This window comes from Coturnix japonica, chromosome 1 (genome assembly GCF_001577835.2).
Source record: "Coturnix japonica isolate 7356 chromosome 1, Coturnix japonica 2.1, whole genome shotgun sequence".
NCBI lineage: Eukaryota > Metazoa > Chordata > Aves > Galliformes > Phasianidae > Coturnix > Coturnix japonica.
The window spans coordinates 20,188,233-20,204,953 of NC_029516.1; the positions used below are offsets into that span (position 1 = coordinate 20,188,233).

The following is a 16,721-nucleotide window of genomic DNA, read 5'->3' on the forward strand; positions in this document are numbered from 1 at the left end:
CTATAATCTAAACGTGTAATTATATTGATGATTTCAAGCTCATTCTTACATGCTGTTGAAGTGTGGATATTGTATACCTCTTATTTTCTATCTCTGGCCAACTGAAGCATTTTTAACAGGACCATGCAGCATGGCCAAAATCTATGACAGTACAGCTATCGAAATGTGGGAGAACACTTGTATTTTCAACGTGTGTTTCTGCAGTCCAGTTTATGCTGTGAAAAAAATGATAAAATAATTAATCCAAGAAAATTCCCATGGTTCTCTCTAATATATAACCTTTACAAATGCCAAATTCAGGAAAATCTAAAGCAGAAATTATTTCCCTAGACTAAGAGCATTTAGCTCCATCAGTATGTACTTGTGGTACGTAGCTCTAGCCCCACAGCAATTAGTGTTAATATATTGTAAAGATATTGACTTTTTGACAAGAGCAGCTTTATTACTCAGCTCGCTTAGACTGACATTCAAGGAGACTGAAAAGAGTAACATTTATTAGAGCTGTCATTGTTAGGCTGGACCAAAGGCAATCTGTTTAACTGGAAGACATCACATAAACTAATCATCAGTTTGTACTCAGCAGAGTACATTACAGCTGGATTTGGAGGAGAACTATTTCCCAACAATGCTAAACCAAACTTTATAAGATGAGCCAGTAATAAGTGAGTTCCAGCTGAACCAGTAAATACAGTATTCAGAGTGATAATTTCCTCTTTCTTAATGACTTGCTGTTGAAACCCACTCATGAAAAAGCTTACACGATCAAAAATTTCAGTCCTGTAGTTCTGACTTCCATGGAGTCAAGAAACCTTTTACAACAAGAAAAAGGGGCACACTGAAAACTTAACTACTCCTTACAACTCCTTTCTTTAGATGACCCCATGTTGTTATGACAGCGCCTACTATATGAAGGATCCATTGTCTTGGGAAATACCAATGTAGATCAGCTTGTATGTGTGATCACTTCATTAAGATGTATTTGCGTAAGTGGAAAATATTTTTTTCCAATGATTCTCTGTGCCCACTTCATGGATCCTCCTTTATTTTCCTTCATGCTCTTATATGCTTTAGATACCCTATGACCTAATGATGAGGCTGCTGCCATAGCCAACTCTCCACCAGTTTTATAATTCCATATGATATGGAATAATTCCATATGGTATGGAAATTCCCTTTTACCAGTTTGAGTCAGCTGTTTTGGCTCTGTCCCTGCCCCTCTCCTTGCACACCCCCAGTCCCATCAATTGCAGTACAGTAAAAAGCTAAAACATTCTTCTCTCTGTGCAGCACTGCTCAGAAACAGCTAAAACATCAGTACATTATTAACACTGTTTTTCTCCTAAAGCCAAAACATACCAGATACTGTGAAGAAAATCAACTCTATCCCAGCTGAAATCAAGACATCCACCAGCACTACCATTATGTTCTTGACTAAAAGTAAGTGTGACTGCTTACTGCGTATGTGTGCATGACCTCAGGTTTCCTCATGCATTGTGTTCCTGGGCCTACTTGGCCTTTATGAATCAAAATGTAATCAGACTCAGGAAACATATAGATAGCCATACGCCAAGGTGATACACAGCTTTTGAATCTGTTTAAGAACTTCTGGACAGAAGATATAGTGCCTATCATATTTCAGATATCTTGCTGAATTGAGTTCATATGGATTGTTTTCTTGGATATGTGCCAATGTTCTGGTTCCAATTTTGTGTTATCTTGGATCTTCCATTAAGAGCTCTACAAAATTGATCAATTAAGGCCTAAAACTTTATTTTGAGACAGGTGAGAAGTATTACTTATAGGTTACTGTTAAAAGAACACATTGTGAGAACGCTCATGTTTACAGACATCAGTCACAGCCACAATCAGAAGTACTGCTGAGCATACTCATTGCAATCCATGACTTATTGGGTGCCACTTCACTGACAATTTTGTCTCTGTTCTTATGAAGTTTATTCCTTCTATGATTGTATATTGTGCTGTTCCTTGAAGAGAGTTTCACTCAAAGATAACAATATACTCAAACTAAAAAAGGGTGTTAGTTTCACAGTTAGAAAAGAAAGATTTATCAACTCTTATTTATCTACTTTTTTATTCTTTTTTTTTTCTTTTTTCTTTCTTTCCCTGCATTAGGTCTTTGAAATTGTTGAGAAGTTTCCTGCAGTCAGAAATGGTAGAGAGAGTTACATAAAGAACATATCCATTCTGCACCTCAGGAATATTGCTTAATAGCTTTAACCTGAAGAACACTATTGCACCGTACAGACTATCAAACTTCTCAGCAACCCAGAGAGCATTTAATTGTTGTCTGACCACAATCATCTAATGCCACTGCACATGCTACAATGGAAACTCTAAGACAAATACAAAATGTTGGTATCTGTGTTACTTGTACATATCCCATAGCTTCTGGCATGGTGTTCACCATTCTTTTATTTTCTTGCTGCTCATCTCTGAACATAAGAGCTCGTCCGCTTCTTTCTAATTCACCTTTCCTTTCCATCTGGAATGCTCCTACAGAACTTTGTAATGAAAGGACTGGAGTGCAGCTGGACATGTCATTTTTTTCTCTCATTGGAAGCACGCTGAAGACATCCATTGGGCAAAACATCACTCTATTCTATCCAGACAGGCTTGGTTACTATCCGTACAAAAATGAAATCACAGGAGAAGCATTCCATGGAGGACTCCCTCAACTCGTGCCGATGGAAAATCATTTAAAAAAAGCCAAAGAGGATATCCAGTTCTATATTCCTTCAGATGAACAGTTTGGGTTGGCTGTCATTGACTGGGAAAATTGGAGACCTGTGTGGATAAGGAACTGGGGATCAAAAGACATTTACAGGCAGGAATCTATTGAATTGGTTCAGCAGAGAGACATAAGTTTATCAGAAGCTGAAGCCAGGATTATAGCTAAAAAGGAATTTGAAGCTGCAGCAAGATCTCTTATGTTGGAATCTTTAAAACTGGGCATAGCAATGAAGCCAAATCGTCTTTGGGGATACTACCTTTACCCCGACTGTTATAACTATGATTACAAACAAAACCCACATAACTATACAGGAACCTGTTTAGATATTGAAATAGCAAGAAATAATGAGCTTAACTGGTTGTGGGAGAAAAGCACAGCACTTTACCCATCTATCTATCTAGAAACAGCCTTAAGATCTTCCAGAAATGCCCAACTTTTTGTTCGCAACAGAGTTCAAGAAGCCATCAGAGTTTCGTATGTCTCTAATTCGACTCATCCCCTTCCAGTTTTTGTATATACACGACCAGTATTTACAGATCTCTATGAGGAATATCTCTCTCAGGTGAGTGGAGCTACACCTTAAGTATTTCAAATTTAAATAGAAAGAAATTATCACGGGGCGCTTATTTAGAAAATATATGAATTTGTATCAGAGGTGTCTCGATTTTGTATGTAAAAAAAAAATCTAACAACTACATTTGTGCAAACTGAACAGTAAGAGGTCTATTTTCACTTCTTCCTCATGATATTTATCAACTTATGTTTTACTCTCTGAGCAGTCCTCACACGCAGCAAAATATTAGCATCTAGGGAGCATATTACAGTACATTAATTCAGATGAAAGAATAACCTTTTCCAAAAAGAATTAGTAAAACTGGGCTGGCCTTACATCTGCTTCTTAAAGTTAAAAGGTAAAACAATAAAAGAAGTCCTTTTGTCTCCATTCCTTCTCCTAGCTTTTGTCTTAATATGAGGTGCATCCCTCCTGGTTTTGTTAGAGGACTGGGGAGGTACCCTACAAGTTAACTATTGTAAGATCTTATACTTCCATACTACTCCCACTCCTCAGCCTCCACTTGAAAAATGAGAGGTCATTCAACAATCACCTCCTTGCCCAAAACGTTCACCTTTTTCTTCTTCTGGAACTCTGTAGTGCACACTAAAATAAATAATTTCTGTTTCAGAAATTCTTAAATGGTAAATTAACATTCTTCCACTCCCAGTGATCTGATTTTTATGATGATATAATCTAATTCATTCTCCAGAATTGAAGACAAAGCATTACTGAGCATTGCTCCCAGCTCCGTGCTCCGTACCTGTGAGGAGCAGGAGGTTCTGTCAGCAGTTCTGCTGGATTTCTGGTTACTCCCTTTAAATCCTCCAACACTCACATGTTGTCTTTTCATGTTGTGCCCCTTGTTCTTCTTCTATCCATAGCCCTCTCCCATTCCAGATGGGCTTAAATGTTTTGTTAAGACTGGGCTAATAGCTGACTGTTAGAAAGAGAAGTGAACAGAAACAAATTTCCCAGATCAATCTCTGCAAAAGGTCAGAGGCATTCTTCTGAGAAAAGAGATTCCTGTTGGTGAAAGCTCTGCTCTTGCTACTTTTCTGCTCCAGCACTTTCTCAGAACTGAAATTAAATTAAAGTTAGAAAAATCCTACATCCGTGCTTGAGCTTCAGGCAGTGTTACTGAAATTGGTTACCACCAGCTCTGAGCAGTTAGAAAACAATGTAGCAAAATGAAAGTTAAAATGGTTAGTGGGGTGTATGGGCTTAACAGTTGTCTTTCTAACCATATACATAGGTTGCGCCAAAAGTAATGCCTCCTGTTTATTTCCACGGAACTACTATAGATGTAAGAAGCACAATAACACTATTGCAATAACACTATTTGATAAATTCTTAGCTACAAAACATTATTTTATCATTTTCAACATAATCACCACCAGTATATATGCATTTACTCCAGCTATGAATAAGAGCCTGCTGAGCTCATAAATACCTGCACCAGCAGAGATGACCCACTGGCACTGTTGCACTGCTGAAACACACCACCCACAGCCTCAGTGTGCTCACACCCACTGTTTGGTCTCCATAAGTGCTCAGCAAGCATCAGTGAATGTCAATGGGTGCAATTGTTTCTGCATAGAGAAATTCAATGACACATCTTTGCTTCACATGCACTTCCATGTCAGACAGCATTTTGTCAGGCCATCTGTCACATGGCAACAAAACATAATGGAAGACTGATGGGAAGGTACAACCTCTGTTGCCAGACCACCAACATCTGCCTCTAATATCATGGGCTACCATGATACAATAAGAGGCATTATTTTCAGAACAGCCCTTGTATAATCTGGAAACAATTGTCAATATTTTCTAGTATTACCTGCTCAACTCCATCCCAGGACAAAACAGTGTTATTGTGAGCACACTGTTTGCATAGTGTATAATTGCTTGCTTTCTTTAGAGTAGTTATTTTGGCTATGTAATTTACTATATGGATTTTATCTTTTTCCTCTGCCGCCTTGCAACACCAGGGCCCGGGGTTCGAATCCCCCCTGTGGCGCAAGTGGTAGAAGTGCCGCTCTGCAGCACAGAGGCTCGAATCCCGGGAGTTGGACTCGATGATCTCTAAGGTCCCTTCCAACCCGCACGAGACTATTACTATTATTATTACTATTACTGTTGTTTACTTACACTGGTACTATTCTTTTCTCACTTACTCTCAGGATGACCTGGTAAATACCATTGGAGAGTCTGCGGCACTGGGTGCTTCTGGAATTGTGATTTGGGGTGATATGAATTTAACACAAAGCAAGGTATGCCAGGTTAATTATTATGTGATATTTTTATGGAGAAATAAATTGAAAAGGATAAAGAAAAGGATTACAATTATTTGCATCTTATCTTCTACTCTAAAAGTGATGACTCCATATTGTCAGCAGATTTACTGTCTTCACTAACCAAAAATCAGGCCCGTCTGAGGCTAATGAAGATTGTCATTGACTACTCAGACTAAGATTTCAATTATTTGAACTTCTGGTGTTGGCTGTGAGCAACTGCACAATCTTCCATGGTATCTGTAAGCAACTGCGCAAACTGCATCAAGCAAAATTTTCTAGGCAGGGATTTCATCTAAAAGCAAAATAAACAGCTACATATACCTCAGATTCACCGAGATGATGTCTATTAGTGTAAATATTAGCTTTATCTGTCTACTGGTGTGTGCTATTAGGCAAATGCCCTAAGAACATATAGCTTCAGAAACAAACAGTTCCCCAAACCTTTGGTTTGACAAGCATATACAGCATATATGCCAGCTCCATGGTCAATTAGATTTATCTTTCCATCCAAAACCTCTGTGAGAGCTCCCTATTCCTTCAGTACAGCTACTCAGAAGAAAACCAAAGTTTATCACAAGCTGTATTAACAGAAAAATTATTTGCTTATGCTGAAGGACTGTTTTATGAGTTAGTTTTATTGTTTATTTTTCCCCTCAAGATATCTTCAAAATATTCAAAACACATAAAAAGGAACACTGATCCTTCATACAGCTTTCCAAAATTCAAAAGGCTACAGGGAATCTCATACAGATAAAATGAAAGCTTAAAGTCATCTACTAATTTCTAGAAGTGTTTTTAGTAACATCTCCAGTAACCACCTAAGATAAATTTATTGTGATCCTTGAATTATACAGCAACTTATCTGATAAATCTGCTTCCAAAAACCAGTTATGACTGTTATTAAACCCTCAAGAAAAGCATTTATAGATAACCACTGCAGTACTCCTACTATAACAACAGCATTCTAATAGTTCCTATACTAAACTTTTCAGATACGATGCTCTTTTTACAGAACACCTGTAGGACTCTGGACAACTACCTTAGGAAGACTTTGACTCCTTACCTCATCAACGTCACAATGGCAGCCAGAATCTGCAGCCAAGTAGTATGCCAAGACTCTGGTGCTTGTGCACGGAAAAAATGGAATTCCAACGACTATCTTCACTTGAACCCAGAGAATATTGTCATTCGAATGACAAAGGATGGAAAATACACTCTGCAAGGGCAACCAGCATTTCAGGATCTGCAGATGTTCATAGAAAAATTTGACTGCCACTGTTACGCAGGGCACAACTGTGAACCCAGAGTTGATATCAATGACATCCATTACCTCCGTGCTTGTATTTCAGAAGAAATTTGCATTCAGATATCCTCAAATTCATTTTCTAACATAGACTCTTCTAAAGAAAAGAACCTGTCTAACAGAACTGTATTTCCACAGAGTAAGGTGACATTATCCACACATCCTGAAACAGATTATTTCCAGCCCGCCACTGGAAATAATATACTGCATTTAACAACTGCAGAATTTAACACTGACACAGCAGCCACTCGATATGATGTAGAAGCAAATGATACTTGTAGTTTTGGTAGTTCTACATCCTATAAGATAAATAGATTTAATCTATTTTTTTTAGTTCTAATTTTGAGAACCTTAATATAAATGACTCAAAGAAGTGAGAATATATATATATATATTTTTTTTCCTGGCTGTGTTTAATCCACACAGAGAAATAATTCCTCAAAGGGGTAAAACAGCTGCAACTCTGTTGTCTTATCTGTATCAGGTAACCTCTTCTATTCCTTGGGTAACACTTCAGTTTGAATGTAATTCTATAGTTTAGTTATATAAACTACTATTTGTGCCAAAGATAGGCTGGTCTGTATATGCTGATTATGCCTACTAAAAGGATAACTCAGCATGTGGAACACTTTTTTTTTTCTTTCTTTTAAATATTTTACATTTTTAACAGTTGCATTTGAAGAACACATTTGTGAAAAGTACCACTTTGTGTACTTCAAGTCAAGTCAGCTAAATCCATCTTAACCTGGATTTCATTCTCAGTGGTTAACAGGCATAATGCTCTGTGTTCATTCCATCTGAACACTAGCTATTCTAAACATTTGGCTTAACTTTATATCGTGGGACTTTGCAACATAATGCTTCTTAGATGAAGATACCCTTTGCCTTTTTTTTTTTTTTTTTTTAAATAACTTTTTACATCATCTACAAGAACACTGTGGTTCTTTTAATTGAATATAGTCCTAACTCTTCAATAGTTATTAACGAATGTAAATATTGACTTCTAACTAACACAACTTCATTATGTAAAATTGGAGCTGTAGCAGTTAATCTTTCCTTCTTTCTTCTTCTCTTCTTCTCCTAAGCTCTCTCCTTTTTTCTTTTTGTCTGTCAGTCATTTTGTCTGGCCAATACTCAAAACTCATCAGATCTGCTTCCTCAGTCCCAGTTCCACAGGTTACTATGCCTGGTTTCTCTGGTCAGCAAGCCCTGGAAAGCACATGTAACTGTCTCTGTGTCATGTGGACAACAGCCTGGGTGCACAGGACATTTTCCATGCTGATTATTTCCTAGTCAGTCTATTGGGTGGAAAATAATTTTTTCCTTAGGAAAAGTGAACAGTGAGAGATGTGATGCTGGGAATCAGGAACTCTCATGCTTCATTTCCAGTGTCTATGAACAATAATCTCAGATTTTTTATCTGTTCTGCTCACAAAACCCCAAACTATTTCCCGTGGCATGCAGAAAGAAGGTTTTGTGCCCCAAACGCTCTTGGTGATAGCAGTCAATGTGTGACATTAACCTGGAAAGGAGAACAGACAGCAGTTGACAAGAAAGACAGTAACAGAGGAAATAAGCTTATCTGGAGAAGAGGCCAAAAGGACACTACAAGGAAGGCTACGTTATGAAACCACTTTCTTTCAGCTCTGAATAGAAATAGCAAACAAATGAGAACTATGGGTTGCAATTTAAGACTTCACTGCAGATGCTCAGCTGTCATACAGAGGCTGGGCAGCTTGTGTTTTCCTCAAGAGACGGGAAAAAACCTGGCATATTCAGAAGGAATTCAGAGAAAATCAGTTATTCAAGACTATGATCTACCAAAAGCCACTCCGTGTAGCTACAATATGACTGTTTACTTAATATTATTTTATTGAAGTCACATAAACCTCAGAAGCAAATCACTCTCAGTTTCACATCAAGAGTCCGGTTATAATTTCTGTATAGCCATTTGAAGCATTCAGAAGCAACTAAGTGCAGTTCATTTGATAAAATAATATTTCCAAATTATTAAGTCATATGCTTAATAGAAGGCTTGATTTCTAAGGGGTGGTTCTAGTGGCTGCTGGCACTGATAAATTAAAAATGTCTCCATAGAGCTAGGCATGATCTGCATAAATAAATCATTGTCTTGCACAGATACAAGATAACAGAATGATCTGTCATTTCAATATAGCAGCCCTTTACTTGCAAAAACCTAATGCCTAAATCTAGCAAAAAATGCATATCAAATCTAATGCCTTCAAATGTTCATGTTGTCAGTCATATAATGGACATACAGCAAAATAGATAACGGACGCACAGCAAAATAGATGAAGACTTTAAGAAGGAGAAATAATGCTTTATGGCTTTTGGACAGCAAGTTATCAAGAGGAAGTAATGATTTTCTCACTGCACTTACATTGTCGAGCCCACAAGTCAAAGTTATTCCTGCCATCAATGTCACAAGTAGACTAACAAGTAAAAAATAGATTTGTAGCAAACTGTCCAGAACAAAAGAAGCCAGCAGGTTTTTTTTTATCACTTATGCAAAAATGTAGTTTTGGCACTCCAGCTTTTAATGGATGTTTGACCTTGGGTAAACAAAAGCCATGGTACCTTTCTGCATTATAGAAGAACTGGAGCATAGGAAGTTACACACGAATGTGCTCAAGAACGCCTTTACAGTGAGGGTGACAGAGCACTGGATCAGGCTGCCTAGGGGGTTGTGGAGTCTCCTCTGGAGATATTGAAGACCCGCCTGGATGCCTACCTGTGCAACCCGGTGTAGGGAACCTGCTTTGGCAGGGGGGTTGGACTCAATGATCTCTGGAGGTCCCTTCCAACCCCTATGATTGTGTGATATTGTGATTATTGCTGCATCTGAGGTCCCTCTGCTTCTTGCTGAACTTCAGACAATTATCAAATGATTTCTAAAACCTGGAAACTTCCCTGGTAATACAATACTTTGTATGACTTACACCAAGTATTTTTTTGTTTGTTTTAGCAGAATCCTTTAACATGGCTAACACTTTCTGTTGGCATATAGAGTTTTAGCTCATAGGCTGCATTGCATTGTGGAATCACGTACTGGAAAAGTTTCCTGCGGTTAAGCTTCTTTATAAATATCCAGCTTGCTTCAAGACACTGAGTTTGAATTACTTTGTGATAAGTGAGTTTGCAGCATCACAAAATCTACAAGTCTTGCCAGAAATATTACTGACTATCAGCCAAGTAATGGCAAGAAGAGCATTTGCTGTGAAATCCCAAAGGAGGAAGCAGGAAAGAAAAGATAAATAAGATTTAAGACAAAGCATCTAAGACTTCCCAGTGGATGAAGAGGAAGTGAACTGCAGAACTGGAAGAGTGAAGCAGAAGGGAATATGAACAGATCAGACCTTCTGTACCACTGTTTTTATCTATTTGGTATTTAATATAGACAACCTTATCCCAGTGCTCACTGTAAAGAAAAAAGAACACTGTAATCAATATGTTAGATTAGATACATCTATCTGATGCCACCTATTTTTTTTTTCTTGAGAGCAGCTAGAATAACAAACATATAAGACAAGTGAGAGGAAAGCAAACCATTGCAATAAACTCTCCACAGAAATACATCTTCCTAAGCTCCATCATAAGCACTTATCTTGTGCTCCGAAGGATAATGCTTTACCAAGCACCTTTTGAATGTTCATTTTGAATCTATGTTACTCACACATACCTGAAATTCATGTTGAAATCCTACAAACTTCTTACAACAGAGAGATTTGTGTATATCATCATGTACATTAGAGTATTTTCCAAGTACATTATTGTGTTTTGCATCACGTTTGTCTTTCTTCCTCTTTCTATGTCAAAGGGTCACCATGGAGTTGGCAAGAGTTTTCATGGACTAAGGATGGAGAAAAGAAGGAAAAGGAGAGCTACTCCTTCTATTGCTGGGGATTACCTTATGTTCAAAGCCAAACTTGTATTCTCCTACAGCAAAACAAAAAACCCATCACTTTCCATTACTTGCATTTCCTGTAATCACTGCTGTCTCTGTAGCCTTATAGTTTCAGTTTCTTATGTTCTTGTATTTTTCAAGAGATTAAGTACTAGATGAGCATTTGTTCACTTTGATTACCATTATTGCACAACTCTACCTTCCAGGCAGAACTCAGGCTGGTAATACTCAGGGAATGGGGAATTCTAAACTGGGTTCGATGAAAAGGTTTAAGAAATGAAAGATGTTCAACCACCTTCAGTGCCCTTCTACAATGTGTACGAATGTTTTCATTAAAATTCTGTTTCTCTATCTGAAGGATCTGGATCTGGCTTGTTGTGTTGCTTATTGTGGGACACTGAAAGATACTAGCACTTTCACAGGAGATGACTGTTGGGTTTCACAGAATCTGAACGTGAGTGAAACCACAGCCTAGTCCCTGCCTTACAGTTTCTTGCTTCTCTGTTTGAAAAGTAAGAACGTGCAGAGAAATTCTGAGAGGCAGGCCAGTAGGACCACTTTGCAAGCAGCCTAGGATGTGACAGTATCCCAAACATCCAGCAAAATGTGTTCAGAGGAGGGCAACAAAGTTGGTGAGGGGTCTGGAGCACAGGCCGTATGAGAGGACGCTAAAGGAGCTGGGAATGTTCAGCCTCGAGAAGAGGAGGCTCAGGGGAGACCTCATTGCTCTCTATAACTTCCTGAAGGGGAGGTTGTGGTGATCTGGGGGTTGGCCTCTCGTGTCATTAGTGATAGGGCCAGAGGGAATGGTTTCAAGCTACGGCAAGGGAGATTCAGGTTGGACATTAGGAAGTGTTACTTCTCAGAAAGCGTGGTCAGGCACTGGAATGGACTGCTCAGGGAGGTGGTGGAGTCACCGATCCTGGGGGTGTTCAAGGAAAGAATGGATGTTGTGCTGAGGGACATGGTTTAGTGGCTGCTATTAGTAATAGGCAAATGGTTGGACTGGATGATCTTTTAGGTCTTTTCCAACCTTGGTGATTCTATGATTCTATGAAAATTTGTGTTAATCCTTGAAACATACTGAAATACACTGCTGAATATATATCAGAAAGGAATTGTGTCAAAGATTTCAAGCTGGTGCAACACATGCTAGACAACTCCTAGACACATACTAGATGTGTACCAGTATCTATCCATCACAATATTAACACAAGCAACAAGAGAGCAGGCAGTCACATAATTTTAAAATATATTCAGTTACAAAGCACCAATGAGCTCTTCAAGAAGACAACTAAATTCTTTCCTTCAGGCAAACAGAACATAGATATTTCAAAGGTTTTCCACAGCCTATTTGTACAAGCCTTTTCACACTACCAGATACCCTTCCTGCCAATGTAAAGTCTGTAAGATTAGGACCTGAGATTTCAGGGCAGAGTTGTGAGTTTGTTTAATTCCAAAGTAATATTGTATACATTTAAAAATGTACAGCTTTTTAAACTGTGGCTTCATTTTTCTTAAAGAAAAAGTAATCTCATTATTACTGTCCTTTCGTTGTAAGGTTGCTGGCATTTGTTTTTTTTTTTGTAAACATCTTACTGGAAAGCAGCATACAGGGTGCTAGAAATGGATTCAAAAGGTTAATTGATCTAACTTCATGCCTTACCACATCTAAATGTTTCCTGCAATGTGGCTATTGCAAACCCCTCTATTTTGCTGGAAATACTTCACTGAAATATTTCTTTAGGAGAAATTAGGTAAACATGAAGGATTCAAGGCAATCCTCAGCTTTTGTGTCTGTCAGTCAAAGATCAAAGTCTTTAGAGAAGAGTTATCTTCTGTAGGTGTTCCAAACCTTCAGCAGCTACTTTTCTCTTTGCTGTCAGTAGCACTCAGGACTGCAGAAACTTCCTGCAATTGTTTTCCCCTCATCATATATGAGAAAGAAGACGCAAGGAGGTAAAGGACACCTATCAATATTAGCATCCTTAATGGATTAACTTTGGATATCATTATGTTCACTAATGTGTTTTTACCATTGCTATTCATTGATTATAGTTCTTTTGCCAGTAGTAATTAGATAACATTTTCTAGTGTATGCTTGTATATCCCTTCGTTTACAACTGATAAGGTATTTATTGATTAGTAGTCTGACACAGACACTATTTAGATTAACGTGAACCACTACTTTGAATATCAAGTATTTTGTTTCTGCTTCACAGTTGGACCTCAGACAACAAGCAGTCACCTTTCTCTGACTTTGTTTCCATCTCAGAAAATATATTTATACAACAGAATTTCAAGGTCCTGCAGAAGAAATATGCCATATGTTGGCAATCTCCTTCTGGAGCAAGCTGCTCCCCCAGGCTACTAACAGGTTGAGACGAGATGACAGCTTGCCAGTGTACAGTGATGACTGCCTGTGGCAGGCACCTTACAACCACCCATCTAAAGGGCTTCTGAAGTCACATAATAACAATATTAATGCCACAACAAAATATGAAGCACTGTAATACTGGATCCAACAAATTCTTAAAGGCACAGGACTAATAATGTACAGACTTAGGCTGCCTTGTCTGTAAGTCCATTGCACTGTTTCAGTTATCATGCTAAATATCCCAAACATCGGTATCCAAACCACAGAGTTCTTCAGTTAAAAATCTCAATCTGCCCTACTCTACCAGTAAAACAACCCATACCTAAATCATTTCTTATGTTTTTCTTCTCTAGAGTGAGAAAAACTATCAAGAAGCACACTAATCTCTGAGGGTGCAGCCAGCAGAGGGCACAACTAATGCCCATGGGCACCAACAGGCACACTGAAATGCTTTTACAGAGATCTTCAATACAGCCCTTCTTTGATCTGCAAAGCAGCTGCTTGATTCTGGCTTATAAAGGGCAGACCAAGGTCTTACCAGTGCAGTACCTCAGTAGCAGAAAAGATGCATGGTTTATTCTACTTCTTTTCTTTTCTTTTCTTTCTTTCTTTCTTTCTTTCTTTCTTTTTTTTCTTCCTTCTTATTTCTGTTCTTCGTTCTTCTTCTTTCTTCTTTCTTTTCCTTTTCTTTTTCTTTCTTCTTTCTTTTCTTTCTTTTTCTTTTCTTTTCTTTCCTTCTTTCTCTTTTCTTTCTTTCTTTCCTTCTTTCTCCCTTTCTTTTTTCTTTCTCTCTTCTTCCTTTTGCTTTCTGTCTTTCATTCTTTCCTTCTTTTCCTATTTCTTTTCTTTTTCTTTCTCTCTTTCTTTCTTCTTTCTTTCTTCGTTCTTTTCTTTCTTTTCTTTCTTTCCTTCTTTTCTTTCTTTTTTCTTTCTTCATTCCATGTTACCGTTATTCTGTACTAAGTATCTCTCTTCTTCCGTGCTCCGACCCCTCTCCTGCAGTTTTCTCTTTAACTTCCCGCTATATTCTTCCTCATGTCACCCTGCCTCAACTTACGCTCTATCTTCTCGCTCTTTTTCCTTCTATTTTCTTTCTTTCTTTCTTTCTTTCTTTCTTTCTTTCTTTCTTTCTTTCTTTCTTTCTCTTTCTCAAAGATCTGGTATATCAGGACAAGCTTGAAAATACCAGAGTGAAACAAAACTTCATTCTCTCCTCCCTAAAGATTTCATTCAGTTGAAGGCTTCTTTTCATTGTGATCTACAGCTGTCACTAAAAACCAGGCTTAAGCTACAGACAATCTGACCTCTTTGGTAATATTCAGAACTAGACATGGGTCCACATCATCTTGTACTGATCAAATGTTTTCATCTGATGCATTCACTCAGGTCAGTTTTCTCTGTATCATTGACATCATCTGAAGCATAGTACCAGCTATTATCATTTTTATAATACAAGCAACTCACCACAATAGAGTAAACTGCTTTATTATCACTTCACAGACAGAGAACTTGAAAAACTCAATATACCAGGTGCTGTGTACTGCCATAGCATAGCTAAACGAGTCCCAAAGTGTTTAAATTTCAATAGGCAAGACAGAAAATGAAATAGTTTATCAGCAGTTCAATGTTTCCAGGAGAGATAAGTGGCCAGCCTACAGACATAGGGGATAATGAATGGCGGCCTTCTGTATCTTGGGTCAGGCTTTTAAAAGCAAGAACAAACATCCTTGGAGATGCTCAACTGTAACAAGATAGTAATACTTTCACATACAATATTCTCATGCAATATTCTGTCATCAAGCAGCCTGTAAGCTAAAGAATTGCTTGATATAGTCCCATAGTTTGTCACAAAAGCAGGGGCGTTACAGAAGATTTCAAGTATAACAGAACTTTGAACTTGGTGAACACTCCAAGAATGTTTAATATATTTTGTTGCACCACAAAAGACTTCAGTTAGTGTATAACTGAATTAGTCTAAAAATTTACCTCCCTTTCCTCTGCTGTCTTTTATGTAGATACTTTTTTTCCAGAATATGCTACTGTATGTGTAACCTACTGCCTATGAAAGCTGAACTGTGAGCCTTAAGCACCATTCCACAATTTAGAATTCCTGCAAAAATATTGACTGATTTATTTTATGAGCATTTTTCCCCCGGCAGCAATCACAACCACTTCACTCTCAGAAACTACTTGTACAAATGGCCTGTCTTTATTCCACACACTGTCAGCTGGTTGATACGTCGATATGGGAGAAATCCTTACAATTTCAGTTTTGATGCTGCCAGAAACATTTAATCTAGTCATTCAAAAATCAATAATTGCTTTGGCTGAAACAAGTTATTGAAAAAAATAATAATAACAACAAGAAACATGGCAGAAAAGCAAAGAACAGTGGTTTGCCTATGAATTATTTCCTGAAGTGCTCCTACCCATCCAACCAGAATAAGAATAATCTGTTTCCTACTCCAGTTTTTTCACTCGTTCCTCCAGTCCCCCCACTGCATGACCAATTGGTTGCCACCAAGAAACAAGCAAAATAGCTGACTTCTGCTAACCTCTTCTCTAATGCAGGACTTGATCAAACGCCTCCCCTTGTATCACGCCACCAATTTTCAAGATCTCTGAAACTGCCTGAAGACACAGTCACTGTTTCAAGTTTTGAATGACATCCGCAATTCTAGTTTAACCAAAAACACCAAATTTATTCAGTTTTAAAAATAACTGTTCATTACTTCCTAACTTAAGTCCTTACCTAAGAAAAAAAAGACTCATGAAATTTTGTTGTCTCCTGGTTTTGTCTGGCCATCCATTTTCACAGTGTTTTTAAAACCTCAGGGGAATTTCAATTAACGTGGGCTGCTTTCACCTACAAAGTTTCTACAGACTTAAGAGGAGGTGGTGGCTTGAAAAGAGGAAGGAACATGAATTAGACCCTTCACTGCGGGAACAACCACTATATATCCAATTGGATCCTGCATTTAACTTACTGAAGGCAGTTTGTCTTGGATGTATGTATAGCTCTGCATCAGAAAGGAAAATGGGGCTTACTGCAGAAGAGAAGCAAAGTTTATGGTTCTTAGCTAGTTATGAAACTAAATTCACCACTTGTTTTCCTTAGAACATAATTCCATTTAGGAAAAATAATTAATGTTATATATTTGTTGGTTGTTACAATTCAATTTTGCTTCTATTCTGTAAGCTCCTTCCGTGACTTCCATATTGTTCCTTCAAATTTCTGAATCTTTAAGGCTAATGTTCTACCATTTTACCTTGATCATTTATCTGGCATAAAGGATTTAGATCAGTGAACTACCATAAGAAAAAGAAAGGAAAATAATTAGAGCAACATTCTCCAATAAAAACTCCACAATTCAGGAAAAGACTAAATTATACAACCCTTAGCTAGAGCCAGTCTTAGGTATGAGCAAACAATTGTTTCAGTTACCGAAACAAATCTCCAGTTTGCTAATTTAGCTCATAAAGATACAAAAACATGCAAATATCATTAAAGTAA

At 37.8% G+C, this 16,721-nt stretch overlaps 1 protein-coding gene across 1 annotated transcript; it reads left to right on the forward strand.

Moving 5' to 3' along the window:
* The first annotated feature begins 1,865 nt into the window (after positions 1-1,865).
* On the forward strand, positions 1,866-7,474 carry LOC107308697 (hyaluronidase PH-20). Its single transcript, XM_015852776.2, has 3 exons — positions 1,866-3,314; positions 5,489-5,578; positions 6,615-7,474. The coding sequence occupies exons 1-3, from the start codon at positions 2,346-2,348 to the stop codon at positions 7,263-7,265; spliced, it is 1,710 nt and encodes a 569-aa protein (XP_015708262.1). The 5' UTR covers positions 1,866-2,345; the 3' UTR covers positions 7,266-7,474.
* Positions 7,475-16,721: the final 9,247 nt, after the last annotated feature.